The sequence below is a fragment of the Mirounga leonina genome, unplaced genomic scaffold (genome assembly GCF_011800145.1).
Source record: "Mirounga leonina isolate KUSES-001 unplaced genomic scaffold, KU_Mleo_1.0 Mir_224, whole genome shotgun sequence".
Taxonomy (NCBI): domain Eukaryota; kingdom Metazoa; phylum Chordata; class Mammalia; order Carnivora; family Phocidae; genus Mirounga; species Mirounga leonina.
In genome coordinates this window covers 15,217,287-15,231,545 of record NW_023270615.1, presented here as the reverse complement: position 1 = coordinate 15,231,545, position 14,259 = coordinate 15,217,287, and the positions used below count along the sequence as shown (strand labels likewise).

At 39.1% G+C, this 14,259-nt stretch overlaps 1 protein-coding gene across 1 annotated transcript in view; it reads left to right on the top strand.

Moving 5' to 3' along the window:
* Positions 1–14,259, top strand: part of INSL6 (insulin like 6) — a 44,774-nt gene extending 30,515 nt beyond the window's left edge. The window contains 2 exon segments of the mRNA XM_035028972.1: positions 3–214; positions 13,901–14,259. Coding sequence (XP_034884863.1) covers positions 3–214; positions 13,901–14,259 — 571 coding nt within the window.

Here is a 14,259-nt window from a genome sequence, read left to right as displayed (position 1 = left end):
AGCGAAATCAGCAGAGCTAGGAGGCTGTGCGGCACGCACCTCCTGAAGGAAATAATAAAACTCTGTGGCAATGTCAACTGGAGCTACTTCGAGGAGGAAACCCCCAAGCCACCGCTGTTTCCCCAGGACAAGGAGATTGAAACCTTCATCCCCGACCGGTCGGAAAGCTCCCAAACCACCTTCCCGGCTTGGGCGAGAGGCCAAATGAACCCAGGTACCAATATAAACGGAAGGCACGTTTGCTCATCCTTGAACTCTTCTGCTCATCCGCACTGCCAGGTGCTGAGCTTCCCCAGGAGATGGAATTTGTGCCTCGTACATAGATAAAGAAAAAATTTTATAACCCAGTATATGGCGGATATGCAAAACCTCAATGAAGCTTTTTTTTTTAGACTTAGAGGAAATAAGTGTACACCTATAAATCTATACATTTATGTAAGAGTGCTGCTGCCTCTTCCTTAGCTTTCCCTTTCTGGACTACACTTGTCACCTGGCAAGGTGTCACCCCACTTCGTCCTTCAGAGCTTCTGAGGTTTCATTTTCCCTGTTAAGTCATCACTGACCCTTCCATAGCCACTCACTCCATTCTCCATCTACCACAGTATCTGACACAGAGATCTCTTTGACCATCATCAGGACCAGCCACATAATTGGGCCAGCCGAGTGCAGAATAAAAATGCAGGGCTCCTTGTTCAAAATCAGGAAAGGGCCAATAAAGGTACTCAAATACATAGCTTTTCTTTCCCCCCTTTTTGGTGTGTTTCTCCTCTGCTCATACACATGGTCCATTCTCCCATCAGATTTCACTTAAAAGTTCATGTACTTAACATTCCACTTGCAAGATAAAATTTTTGAGCATTTCAGGACTGTGACAGTAGAGCATGCAAGGTCCTCCTCAGCACTGGGTCTGGGTGACTGTGCCCAGGTCTCTCCCTTAAGGTCAGTCCTGTATACCAGACCATGTTACAGGGATTGTTTCATGCATGTTTTTATCTGAAATGCCTCGCAGAGGGCCTAGGACACAGTAGGTGCTTAATGTATATTGAATGTATACTTAATGCTTTTAAGCAGTCTTTAGGAAGAATATTCCTGTTTCAGATTCATTGCTGTCTTCTCACTATATATTTACATTTTAGTACCAACATGGTTTGTCATTTTAAAAGAAAATGCACTTTATCTATAGGCTGTCCATAGCATAGTATCATTGAAATTATTGCATTTTAAAGTCATTCAATTAATTTAATTTGATTTGGACAAGTTTTGCAAAAGGCAAGATTTCTGAAATGAAGGAAAGGAGTGGCCAGTCATCCCCAAAAACCATCCTGATGTAGATGACTGAAACAAACCAAAACTGCCTCCCACATTATAGGCACTCATTAACTTATTGAATGAATGAATGAATCAATGAATTAATGGAACTTATTCCATTCTTCCTCTTGCTGCTAAGGGGATGAAAACTTTGAAAGACAACAGAAACCTTCAGACTGATTCTTGATCATTTTCGCCCTACATATAAACTCACTTTATTTTGCTCATATAATGGAAGAGGTGTCTCTCCCCAGTCTTCCACTTGTACTTTAATTCAGTGATTCTCACACTTTAATGTGCATGTGATTCACCTAGGGAATACCGTTAATGGGCAGGTTCTGGTTCAGTGGGTGGGGCCCTGAGCATCTACATTTTTGCAAGCCCCCAGAGATACCTGATGCTGCTCTCGCTACCTATACCGCAGTCAAAATTTTACATTCAGACATCCAAACTTGAGTTTGTTATTTAAAAAGAGCTTGGAAACCCTTTTCTCAACAAAGACTGCTCTGGAGACTATTAATTTTTTTAAGAGCCAACTTTAAAACTCAGAGCTATGCTTGCTTCAGTAGTACATACACTAGAGCGGAGCAATGACCCTTTTGTTTTAGGTGTTATTCACACTTCCCTGGAGAAATAAGTGTCATTAGTTCAATGAGGAGGGAGCTGCAGTGAAACAAGATTTGTAGGAAATAAAAATGTATCTTACAGCATCTTAGAATTGTCATACCAATGAAGCATGTTACTGTGGCAACTATATAAATACTGTTTTCTAAGGTGGAAATGTCATGTGACCATAAAGCCATAGTTGTTTTACAATGTGTGGAAGAATGAAAAATGGATTTAAGTTATCAATATGTATTTGTGGTAAATTTTTAAAAATTATTGACCTAGAGGTGCCTGGGTGGCTCAGTCGGTTAAGCATCTGCCTTTGGCTCAGGTCATGATCTCGGGGTCCTGGGATCGAGCCCCGCGTCCACGGCTCCCTGCTCAGTGGGGAGTCTGCTTCTCCCTCTGCCTGCCCCTCCCCCTACTTGTGCTCTCTCCTCTCTCTCTCTCTCCAATAAATAAAAGCTTTAAAAAAATTAAATTCGTAAAAAAATTATAGACCTGTAAGGAAAGATGACATTCAATATATCCTGTTAATTTTCAATGAATAATTAGAAGTTGTAGAGAAGAGGTATGTGTTCTCAATATAGAATATGTAATTATGCCATTTCTTTTTCATTTGAATGTTGCTGAAAAGTTAACTTTTATTAGATTGTACTAGCAGAATACATTTCTATGTTAGATCAAGTCAGTTATCAACAATTTTAATCTTATGATCTATTTGAGTCTGACATAGGAAAAGATAATTTAGTGCACTGATATTTAAAAATGATTTTTTTCAGAACTACTCATATATAACTGGAATCTGAAATTGTATGCTTCTTGATAGTGGATCCTTGAGGGTATGGGCCATGTCTCCAAGACCTACCCCATCATATTTCTAATTTCTGGCTGATATGGTGCTGCCTAGGTCTTAGTGCCAGGCGAAATCATTAACGCTTCATCACCAGCTTTTCATAATCCATATCCCCTATTGCAGTTGGATGGGTCATATTTCCCTATACATCTACTCTTGTTTTTTGAATAGCATTTTCACAAATGGGCTGTACAGGATCTCTTTCTTTATATATTAATTCAGCAAAATTTGAATGCCTAGCATGTGCTGGGTATTTTTCTTGGTGCTTGGGATATAAGAGTGAAGAATTTTACTCAGGTATCAGTGAAGACTCCTGCCCTCGTGAAGCTTACAGAATAGTGAAGCTAGACAGTAATCATAAGTACATTACACAGTGTGTTAGAAGATGATTAGCCTTGGGACACCTGGGTGGCTCAGTTAGTTAAGCATCTGCCTTCTGCTCAGGTCATGATCTCGGGGTCCTGGGATCGAGCCCCGTGCGTCGGGCTCCCTGCTCAGTGGGGAGTCTGCTTTTCCCTCTCTCCTTCTACCCCTCCTCCCGCTTGTGCTCTCTTCTCACTCTCTCTCTCTCAAATAAACAAAACTTAAAAAAAAAAGATGATTAGTCTTCACATCTCCTTTCTGCACTCCTGTTCTCCTCCCATAGACAACCATTCCAAAGTGTTTATTATATTTATATTTGTATATGTTTTTTGCAAATTGTGCATTGTTTCCTGTGCAAGTATTTAAAAAATATACATAAATGGTATTTTAAAAGATTTATTTATTCATTTTTTTAGAGAGAAAGAGCGAGAGAGCACACATGAGTGGGGGGCGGGGCAGAGGGAGAGGAAAAGGGAGAGAGAGAATCTGGAGCAGACTCCCCACTGAGTGTGGAGGCTATGAACCACTTAATCTGACGACGCTGAGGTCATGACCTGAGCGGAAATCAAGAGTTGGACGCCCAACCAACTGAGCCACCAAGGCGTCCCTAAAATACATGTAAATGGTATTTAAGATCTATCTTTTATTGTTGCTTTGTGAACATTGCTTCAGACTGCTCCATAATATGCATATACATTCCCCCACATTTTACTTATCCTCTCAGCAATGAACACCTAACTTGCATAGCTTCCAGCTCCCGGCCACTAACGCCACAGTGGAAATCATTGTATGTGCTCCAGTAAGGACCCGTGTGGACGTTTCTCAGGGGTCTGTACCTGGGGTAAAATCGTTATGTAATGAAACATATGTATGCTTTGCTTGGGGTGTGTCAGGTTGCCCTGCGGAACGGCTACACCCGTTTATCATGCGCCGCCAGCACACGCAGATTCCTGTGTCCTCATATCCTTGCCAACAATTAGCATTACACAGTTTTTAACTTTTTTCAGTGTGATAGAATGAAATGGCATCTTATTTTTGTTTTAACTTGCTCTGGATGTGAGCAAGTTAAAACCTTTTGCAGGTTTTTTTTCTGAAAGTTTTCTGTTTATAATTTTTTAATTGGAATTGTCATTTTTCAGTTGATTTGTAAGAGTTATTGTACCATATACAATAGTTGCTGGCTTTAGATACTGCAAGTATATTCTCCCATTCGGTCATCTATTGGTGTTTGACAGAAAACCTTAATTTTTACATAACTAGGCTTATGTAAGTGTTTTGCCTTATTGTTCATACTTTTGAAATTTTATTTTAGAGGTCCTTTTCTTCCCTCTGTTAACTTTATAGATTTACTTTTCACATTAGGTTCTTAATTCGTCTGGAGACCACTTTGGTCTGTTCTGGCTAGGATTACTATCTTAGTTTTTTCAATAAGTCTTACTTTTCTCTACAAAAGGAGCTAGTTTTCTAAACACCATCTACTAAACAATAATTTTTTTCCATTTTTTTTAAGGTTTTATTTATTTGACAGAGAGAAAGACAGTGAGAGAGGGAACACAAGCAGGGGGAGTGGGAGAGGGAGAAGCAGGCTTCCCGCGGAGCAGGGAGCCTGATGCGGGGCTCGATCCCAGGACCCTGGGATCATGACCTGAGCCGAAGGCAGACGCTTAACGACTGAGCCACCCGGGCGGCCCATCCATATTTTTTATTGTTTGTGGGTTAAGCATCTGTCTTCAGCTCGGGTCATGATCTCAGGGTCCTGGGATCGAGCCCCATGTCGGGCTCCCAGCTCAGCAGGGAGCCTTCTTCTCCCTCTCCCTCTGCCACTCCCCCTGGTTGTGCTCTCTCGCTCTCTGTCAAATAAATAAATAAAATCTTAAAAAAAAACAAAAAAACGATGATGACACAAATGGAAAGATATGCTCATGGATTAGAATTAATATCATTAAAATGTCCATGCTACCCAAAGCAACCTACAGATTCAATGCAATTCCTATCAAAATATCAACAACATTTTTCACAGAACTAGAACAAATAATACTAAAATCTGTGTGGAACCCCCCCACACACACACACACACAAAACCCCAAAAACAAAACAAAACAAAAAACGAATAGCCAAAGCAAACTTGAGAAAGAAGAATAAAGTGGAGGTATTACAATTCCAGATTTCAAGATATACTACAAAACTATAGTAATCAAAACAGTCTGATACTGGCACAAAAATAGACACATAGATCAATAGAACAGGCTAGAAAACCCAGAAGTAAACCCACACTTACATGGTTAATCTATGACAAAGGAGGCAAGAATATGCTATGGGTAGAAGATAGTCTCTTAAGTCTCAAAAATTGTGCTGAGAAAACTGAACAGCCACATGCAAAAGAATGAAACTGGACCACTTTCTTACTCCATACACAAAAATAAATTCAAAATGGATTAAAGACCTAAATGTGAGACCTGAAACCTTAAAACTCCTAGAACAGAGCATGGGCAGTAATTTCCTTCACATCAGCCATAGCAACATTTTTCTAGATGTCTCCTAAGGCAGAGAAACAAAAGCAAAAATGAACTATTGGGACGTCACTAAAATAAAAGGCTTTTGCACAACAAAGGAAACCATCAATAAAGCAAAAAGGCAACCTACTGAATGGGAGAAGATGTTTGCAAATAATATATCTAATAAGGGGTTAATATTCAAAATATATAAAGAACTTAACATACCTCAACACCAAAAAACAAAATCCAATTTGAAAATGGCCAGAAGACTGAATAGATATTTTCCCAAGGAAGACATACAGATGGCAAACAGACACATTAGAAGATGCTCAACATCACTAATCATCAGGGAAATGCAAATCAAAACCACAATAGGATATCACCTCACACCTATCAGAATAGCTAAAATGAAAAATACAAGAAATAAGAAGTATTGGCGAGGATGTGGAGAAAAAGGAACTCTTATGCACTGTTGGTGGGAATGTAAATTATTGCAGCCACTGTGGAAAACTGTATGGAGGTTCCTAAAAAAATTAAAAATAGAATTACCATATGATCCAGTAATTCCCCTTCTGGGTATTTACCCAAAGAAAACAAAAACACTAATTCAAAAAGATATATGCACTCCTGTGTTTATTGCAGCATTATTTACAATAGCCAAGAAATGGAAGCAACTTGTGTCCATTGATAGATGAAGAAGAGGTGGTACACACACACACAAACACACACACCACACACACCACACACACACACACACAGGGATATTATGCAACCATAAAAAAGGATGACATCTTGCCATTTGTGACAACATGGATAGACCTGGAGAGTATTATGTTAAGTGAGATAAGTCATACTGAGAAAGAAAAATACCAAATTATTCCACTTGTATGTAGAATCTAAAAAACAAAACAAATGAAAAAACAAACAAAAAGAATCAGACCTACAAATGCAGAGAACCCTGATGGTTGCAAGAGGAAAGGGAGGTGGAGTGGATGACAAAATCGGTGAAGGGGAGTAGGAGATACAGGCTTCCAGTTATGTAATGACTAAGTCATGGGAATAAAAAGTAGAGCATAGGGAATAGAGTCAATGGTAATGTAATAGCATCATACGGTGACATATGATAGCTATACTTGTGGTGAGCACAGCATAATGAAAAAAGTAAAAATCATCTAGAATTTTAATTGAGGTCCATGCACTCAATTGAGATGCATTATATAGATTAATCTGAAGAGGATTTATATTTTTTTAATATAAAGTAATCACAACTAAAAGCATGGAATATTTTCATATTCTATTATTTGAATTTTAAAGTTTTCTCAGTGGAGACATTCTGTATTGTTGGGTAAGTTAATACTTAATACTTTGCTTTTGTTGGGATGCCTGGGTGGCTCAGTCGGTTGATCATCTACCTTCAGCTTGGGTGATGGTCTCAGGGTCCTGGGATCGAGTCCCGCATCCGGCTCCCTGCTCAGCAGGGAACCTGTTTCTCCCTCTGCCTGCCATTCTCCCTGCTTGTGCTCACTCACTCTCTTTCTCTCTTACAAATAAATAAATAAAATCTTTTAAAGATTTTTTTTTATTTATTTATTTGAGAGAGAAAGAGCACATGAGAGGGGGGAGGGTCAGAGGGAGGAGCAGACTCCCTGGAGAGCAGGGAGCCCGATGCGGGACTCGATCCCGGGACTCCAGGATCATGACCTGAGCCAAAGGCAGTCGCTCAACCAACTGAGCCACCCAGGCGCCCAATAAAATCTTTTAAAAAAGACTTCGTTTTTGTTGCTATTGTAAATACTTGCTAATTATTTTTTTGTTAGTGACTTTGTTTAGAGAAATGCAATTGATTTTTACAGGTTGATCTTTATCCAGTAATTATGCCAAATGATCTTAATAGTTTAATAGTTTGTTTCTACAGATTTTTCTATCCTTTGCAAATGATAGCTTTGTCACTTCCTTTCTAAACCTTACACCAGTCGTCGTCGTCTCCTGCTCCTCCTCTTTCTTTCTTCTTTCTTCTTTCTTCTTCTAGCATTGGCCAGGTCCTCTAGTGCTGGTAAGTAGTAGTGATAGTGGGATATCTTGTCATGTTCCCAATTTTAAAGGGGAAAGCATTTAAATATCTCCATTAGGTATAATATTTGTAAGTTTTTGCTATATAATCTCCACCAAGATAAGGGAGCTTGATATTTTTTTAATCATTATAAGTAGGGCTGAACTTTATTAAGGACTTTTGGAGGGAATTCTTTTGCATAATAATATATTTCTCTTTTATTAATTCACCAGATACTTATTGGGTACCTGCTAAGTGCCAGGCACTGCTGTAAACCCTTGGGATTTATCAGTGAACAAAGCAGACAAAGATGTCTGGCCTCGTGGAGTTTGCATAGGAAATGAACATAATAAATAAATATTTGAAGGTAATAAGGGTTATAGAAAAATAGTGAAACATGGTAAGGGAGATCAAGAGTTATGGGGGGGCTGGAGGATGGGGTATAGGATTAAATAGTGTAGTTAAGGTAGGCCTCATTGAAAAGATGAGGTTTGAGAATGGAGGAGATGAAGGAATCAGCCAAGCAGATATCTGGGGAAAGAGTGTTTAGGCAAAGGAATGAGCAGAGCAAATACACTTCTGCCCTGTTTACACAGGGAACAGCAAGGAGGCTAGTGTGGCTGGAGCAGAGAGAGAGGTAACAGGCCGGCCTAGTGAAGTTGTTTAGACCACTGTAAGGATTTTGGCTTTACTCTGAGTGAAGGCAGGGGAGTGACATTAATTGACATTTTAAAGGGATCACTCTGGCTACCACATTGAGGACAGGCTGTGGGGAGGCAAGAGCAGAAGCAGAGGCTTTCTCTAGGGGTGTGGTAGTAGAAGTGATAGCAGCTGGATGAGGTGGGAGCAGTGGAGGTAGTGGAAATTGTTTTATTCCAGATATATTTGGGCAGATTTTATGTGAAATATGAGAAAAAAGAGAACTCAAAAATGATGCCAATATTTTTTTTTAAATGTGATCCCAAAGTTTTTGCTTCAAACATCTGGAAAGATAGGTTTCTATCAAATGAGGTAGGAAAGGCCTCAGGTGGAAGAGGTCTGAAGACAATATTGGCAGTTCAGTGTGGGGCATGTGGACTTTGACAAGTTCAGGTGGAGTTTTGAACATGTTGAGTTTGAGACATTGAAGTGGAGATGATGAGTAGGAAGTAGGATATATGAATCTGGGTTATGGAAATAATCTCACTTGAAGATAGGAATTTAGGAGTCGTGGGTGTATAGATGATTCTCGGAGCCATAAGACTGGATGAGGCCACCAAGAGAAGGTACACAGAGAAGAGCACCAAGGACTGAGCCCTGGGAGACATCAACATCAAACAGCTGGAGGAAGTATTTGCAAAAAGGAGATAGAAAAGGAGCAAATAGTCAGGTGGGAAGAATGTGGCCTCCTGGAAACGAAGTTAATAAAGTGTATCAAGAAGGAATGTTTTTGATGAGTCAGATGAGATGAGAACTGGTTGTTGAATTTAGTAATATAGAGATCATTCATGACCTTGAAAAGAGAAGTTTTGGTGCAATGATGGAACAAAGGCCTGATTAGAAAGGGTTTAAGGCAGAATGAGAGAAGAATTAATCAGTAATGGAAAACTATCAAGGAGTTTTGCTACAGAAGGGAGAAAACGATAACTGGCAAGGTAAGCAGGGCCAAGAGAAGTGGTTTTGGCTTTTTTTAAGTGGGAGAAATTTTTTTTTTTTTGCTTTTAGGAGCGAAGAGTTGATGATGAAGGGTATAGAGGAATTGCTGGAGTGATACCCTGGAGTTAGGCAAGAGGAGATGAGATCTGGTCTCTAAATGGAGGAACTGTCTTTAGAGTGGAAGTTCCCCTATGTAAATAGGAAGGCAGAATGTATGGGTACAGATGTTAAAAGATGAGTTAAAAAAATGGTGAAGGGACCAAATGCAAGTTCTCTTATGATTGCTTTCATTTTCTTACAAAGTAGAAAGCAAACCCAATTGAGAGTGAATATGGGAATCTAGTCATGTGGCAAATTGCACTGATAGATTTGGGGATCTTGGCCTATCTTTGCATTTTTGGAATAAACACTTCAATATATTTGTAAAATATGTTTGTAGATTCAGTTAACTATTAGGACTTCCAAATAAACATTTATAAGTAAATGGGCTCACATGGTTTTTTTTTTTTAAATCACATTGTTCTTATCTAGTTTTGGAATAAAAAATATACTAGGTTCATAAAATATGCTGAGCAGCTTTTGCTCTTTTCCTCTTTTCCTGGAACAACTTGTATATGATTAGAACTTACTGTTCTTGAAAAGCAGATGGAACCTACATATAAAATCATCTATGTCTGTCTTTTTAAATTTTCTGTCAATTAAGTCATCTTGTATTTTTCTAAGGATTCATCCATTTCATTTTGATTTTTAAATATGTAACACTCATAATATTCATCTATTTTAAATACTCAGTTATATCTGTTCTTTTTTTGTCATTCATTTTTATCTCTTCTTTCTTGATTAGTCTGGCTAGGGTTGTATCTATTTTATTAATCCTTTTAAAGAACCACGTTTTGGGTTTCTGAACATTTGTAGTGTTTTGGTTCTGTATTTCACTGATTTCTTCCCTTCTTACTAATTTGGGTCCTCTCTGTTGTTCTTTTTCAAATTCATAGATCTGAATAGTCATTTTTTTTTTTTAAGATTTTACTTATTTATTCATGAGAGACAGAGAGAGGCAGAGGCAGAGGGAGAAGCAGGCTCCCAAGGAGCAGGGAGCCCGATGCGGGACTCGATCCCAGGACGCTGGGATCATGACCTGAGCCGAAGGCAGACGCTTAACCATCTGAGCCACCCAGGCGCCCTGAATAGTCATGTTTAACCTTTCCTGTTTTCTGGTGAGTAGAGCTTGTTTCTCTTTAAATTACCTCCCCAATTTGACATACAGTTTCTTTTTTTTTTTTTTAAGATTTTATTTATTTGACAGAGAGAGACATAGCGAGAGAGGGAACACAAGCAAGGGGAGTGGGAGAGGGAGAGGGAGAAGTAGACTTCCCGCCGAGCAGGGAGCCCGATTCGGGCTTGATCCCAGGACCCTGGGACCATGACCCGAGCTGAAGGCAGATGCTTAACGACTGAGCCACCTGGGCGCCCCGACATACAGTTTCATTAACTAGTCTTTAGCTGCCTTCATTCATGAAAAAGTTTCCTTCTTATTGTCTTTTTTTACCCTTTGAGTCACAGAACATGGCACATCCCAACAGGAAGCTCTTTCTTCAATTTGCCTGGACAACCTAATTTCCTTTTTCCCTCAGGGTACTCTGTTAATTATGACACACCTTAATTCATCACATATTTATCTGTCTTAGATGACTTAGTATTCAATATCTTTAATGTCTATCCTAAAGTTTTAATGTTCCACAATTCAGCTTAAGCATTTTAAATACAAAGTTAGTAAATAGTGTTCTAAAAGGACTCTAACTACAAGGTACAGGAATTCACCTAAATAACTTTGAGAAAAAATGGTGGGGGAGATAGTTATTTTAGAAACAAGATCTAGGTGGCGCCTGGGTGGCTCAGTCGTTAAGCGTTAAGCGTCTGCCTTTGGCTCAGGATCCTGGAATAGAGCCCCGCATCAGGCTCCCTGCTTGGCAGGGAAGCCTGCTTCTCCCTCTCGCACTCCCCCTGCTTGTGTTCCCTCTCTCGCTATGTCTCTCTCTGTCAAATAAATAAAATCTTTAAAAAAAAAGAAAGAAAGAAAGAAACAAGACCTAGGAAAGGACTTGGAAAGTCTCTGGAAAGCCTGAGGAATCACATCAGCTTTAAAAACCACCTTCTCTCTTTTTTTCTCTCTCTCTGAATCTTTTCTCCTTCAGTATTTATGTTTCTTTATGACTTTAGCTTGTCATGACAAGCTTCATAGTACCCTTTCAGTTTTATTTCTCACTACTTGTTAGTTTTAACTTCAGAGAGAGGACATTGATTGGGCCAACTCATGTTTTCACATGGCATGGATTGCTCGCCACCATGGTAGACTGATTTCTTTGAGGTCACGTACAGTGTTCAACTGTGGCTGTAGGGTGGAGTCCTGTGGTTCAGAGCAGGGCTGTCTAAGGGCTGGCTCTACAGCAGGGCTTATAGGCAAATGTATTCTTCTGGAAGGGACAGTAGATAGGCAAGGGCAATGATGGAAATCCAAAAAGCCTCCAAGTAATTACCTTCTGAATTTAATTTCTTTCCAGTAATACTGAATGAGTTAAGAGCAGTATAATAGCAGTCAGTTCACTGAGCGTATCACTTCTTCATCTGTTCATATTTCAACGATGAACAAAATGGTTATAAAAAGTCCATAAAAAGGGGGCGCCTGGGTGGCTCAGTTGGTTAAGCAACTGCCTTCGGCTCAGGTCATGAACCTGGAGTCCCGGGATCAAGTCCCGCATCGGGCTCCCTGCTCAGCGAGGAGCCTGCTTCTCCCTCTGACCCTCCCCCCTCTCATGTACTCTCTCTCATTCTCGTGCTCTCAAATAAATAAATCTTTAAAAAAAAAAAGTCCATAAAAAGACGAATACAGTAGTCCCCCCTTATCTACAGGGGATATACTCCAAGACCCCCAGTGGATACCTGAAACCAGGGGTAGTACCAAACCTTACATAAACTGTTTTTTCCTACACATGCATACCTACAATAAAGTTTAATTTATAAATAAGGCACAGTAAGATATTAACAATAATAATAAAATATAACAATTATAACAATATACTGTAATAAAAGTTATGTGAATGTGGTCCCTGTCTCTCAAAATATGTTATATGTCCTCACCCTTCTTGTGGCGATGTGAAATAATAAAATGCCTGTGTGCTGAGATGAAGTGAGGTTAATAACAGGCATTGTGACATAGCATTAGGCTACTACTGATCTTTTGATGCTCTGTCAGAAGGGGGATCATCTGCTTCCAGACCAGAGTTGACTGCAGGTAACTGAGAACAGGAAAAGAGAAACTGCAGATAAGAGGGGACTACTGTGACCCAAGTAAAAGATGGGCAAAGGATTTGAATAGACATTTCTACAAAGAGGATATACAATAAGCTCACGAAAAGATGCTCAACATCATTTGTCAGTAGGTAAATGCAAATCAAAACCACAGTGGGATATCGCCTCCCATCCACTGGGATGGCCATAATCAAAAATGGAAAACGCAAGTGTTGATGAGGGTGTGGAGCACCTCAAATCCTAATACATCAGTGGCGGGACTGTAAAATGATGTAGTCACTGTGGAAGAGCTTGGTGGTTTCTCAGAAAGTTAAACAAATTTACCTTAAGATCCAGCAGTTCTACTACTAGATATATACCCAAGAAAATTACAGACATATGTTCACACAAAAACTTGTATGTGAATATTCACAGCAGCACTATTCATAATAGCCAAAAGGTGGAAACAACCCAAATGTCCATCAACTGATAAATGGATCAACAAAATGTGATCTATCCATACAATGGAAAACTATTCAGTCATAAAAGAAATAAAATGCTGATACATGCTACAACATGGATAAGTGAAAGAAATCAGACCTAAATGGCCACATGTGTGTGGTATGACTTCATTTTCAAAATAGGCAAATCCTTAGAAATGAAAAGTAGATCAGTGGTTGCCCAGGGCTGGAAGAAGAGGGAAACAGGAATGACTGTTCATGGGTATGGGGCTTCTCTTGGGGGTGATACAAATATTCTGGAATTAGATAGTGGTGATGGTTGCATAACCTTGTGAATATACTAAAAAACACTGAATTGTACGCTTTAAAATACTGAATTTTATGACATGTGAATGATATCTCAATAAAAAATGTCTTTGCATAAAAAATGTGCAAAGATTTCTAAGCTTCTTTATAGGAAAACACTACTTACAACTATTTTAGTTAAAATATATATATTGCTTTTGAAACCCATTTTATTATTTAAAATGTGATTACTTGTTTTTTAATAATTAGCAGACTTTAGAGGCCCCTGGGTCGCTCAGTCGGTTGAGCTTCCAACTTGTGAGATCAAGCCCTGCATCAGGCTCCGTGCTCAGCACAGAGTCTGCTTGAGATTCTCTCCCTCTCCTTCTGCCCCTCCCCAAGCTGGTGTGCTCACTGTCTCAAATAAATAAATAAATAAATAAATAAATCTTAAAAAAATAATTAGTGGAATTTAGTATTCTAGTATTATGATTAAATTTTCATCTAAAGGAAGATTTTAATAAAGTAGGATTTTTTTCTTGTTTCTCAACAGTCTCTACTTCTGCCTCTGAGGAAGAAGCGATAAACAGTTTGAAGATGTCGTCACTGCCTGAGTATAGATATACAAGGCCCAGCTTGCCACCTAACAAGACAAGAGAATTTCCCTCATCACAAGATAACAATCAGTATATTCATGAAATTTCAGAATTTCAGAAGAAAAATACAAACAAAATTAAAACCTTAAGCAATGTGTTTTGGGGGAATCATCCCCAAAGAAAACGCAGAGGATACTCAGAAAAGTGTTGTCTTAAAGGATGTACAATAGAAGAACTCAGTATTGCATGTTTTCCATATATTGAATACAAAAACTTACATAAACAAGTACCATCATTTGTGACTGAGATATACTAA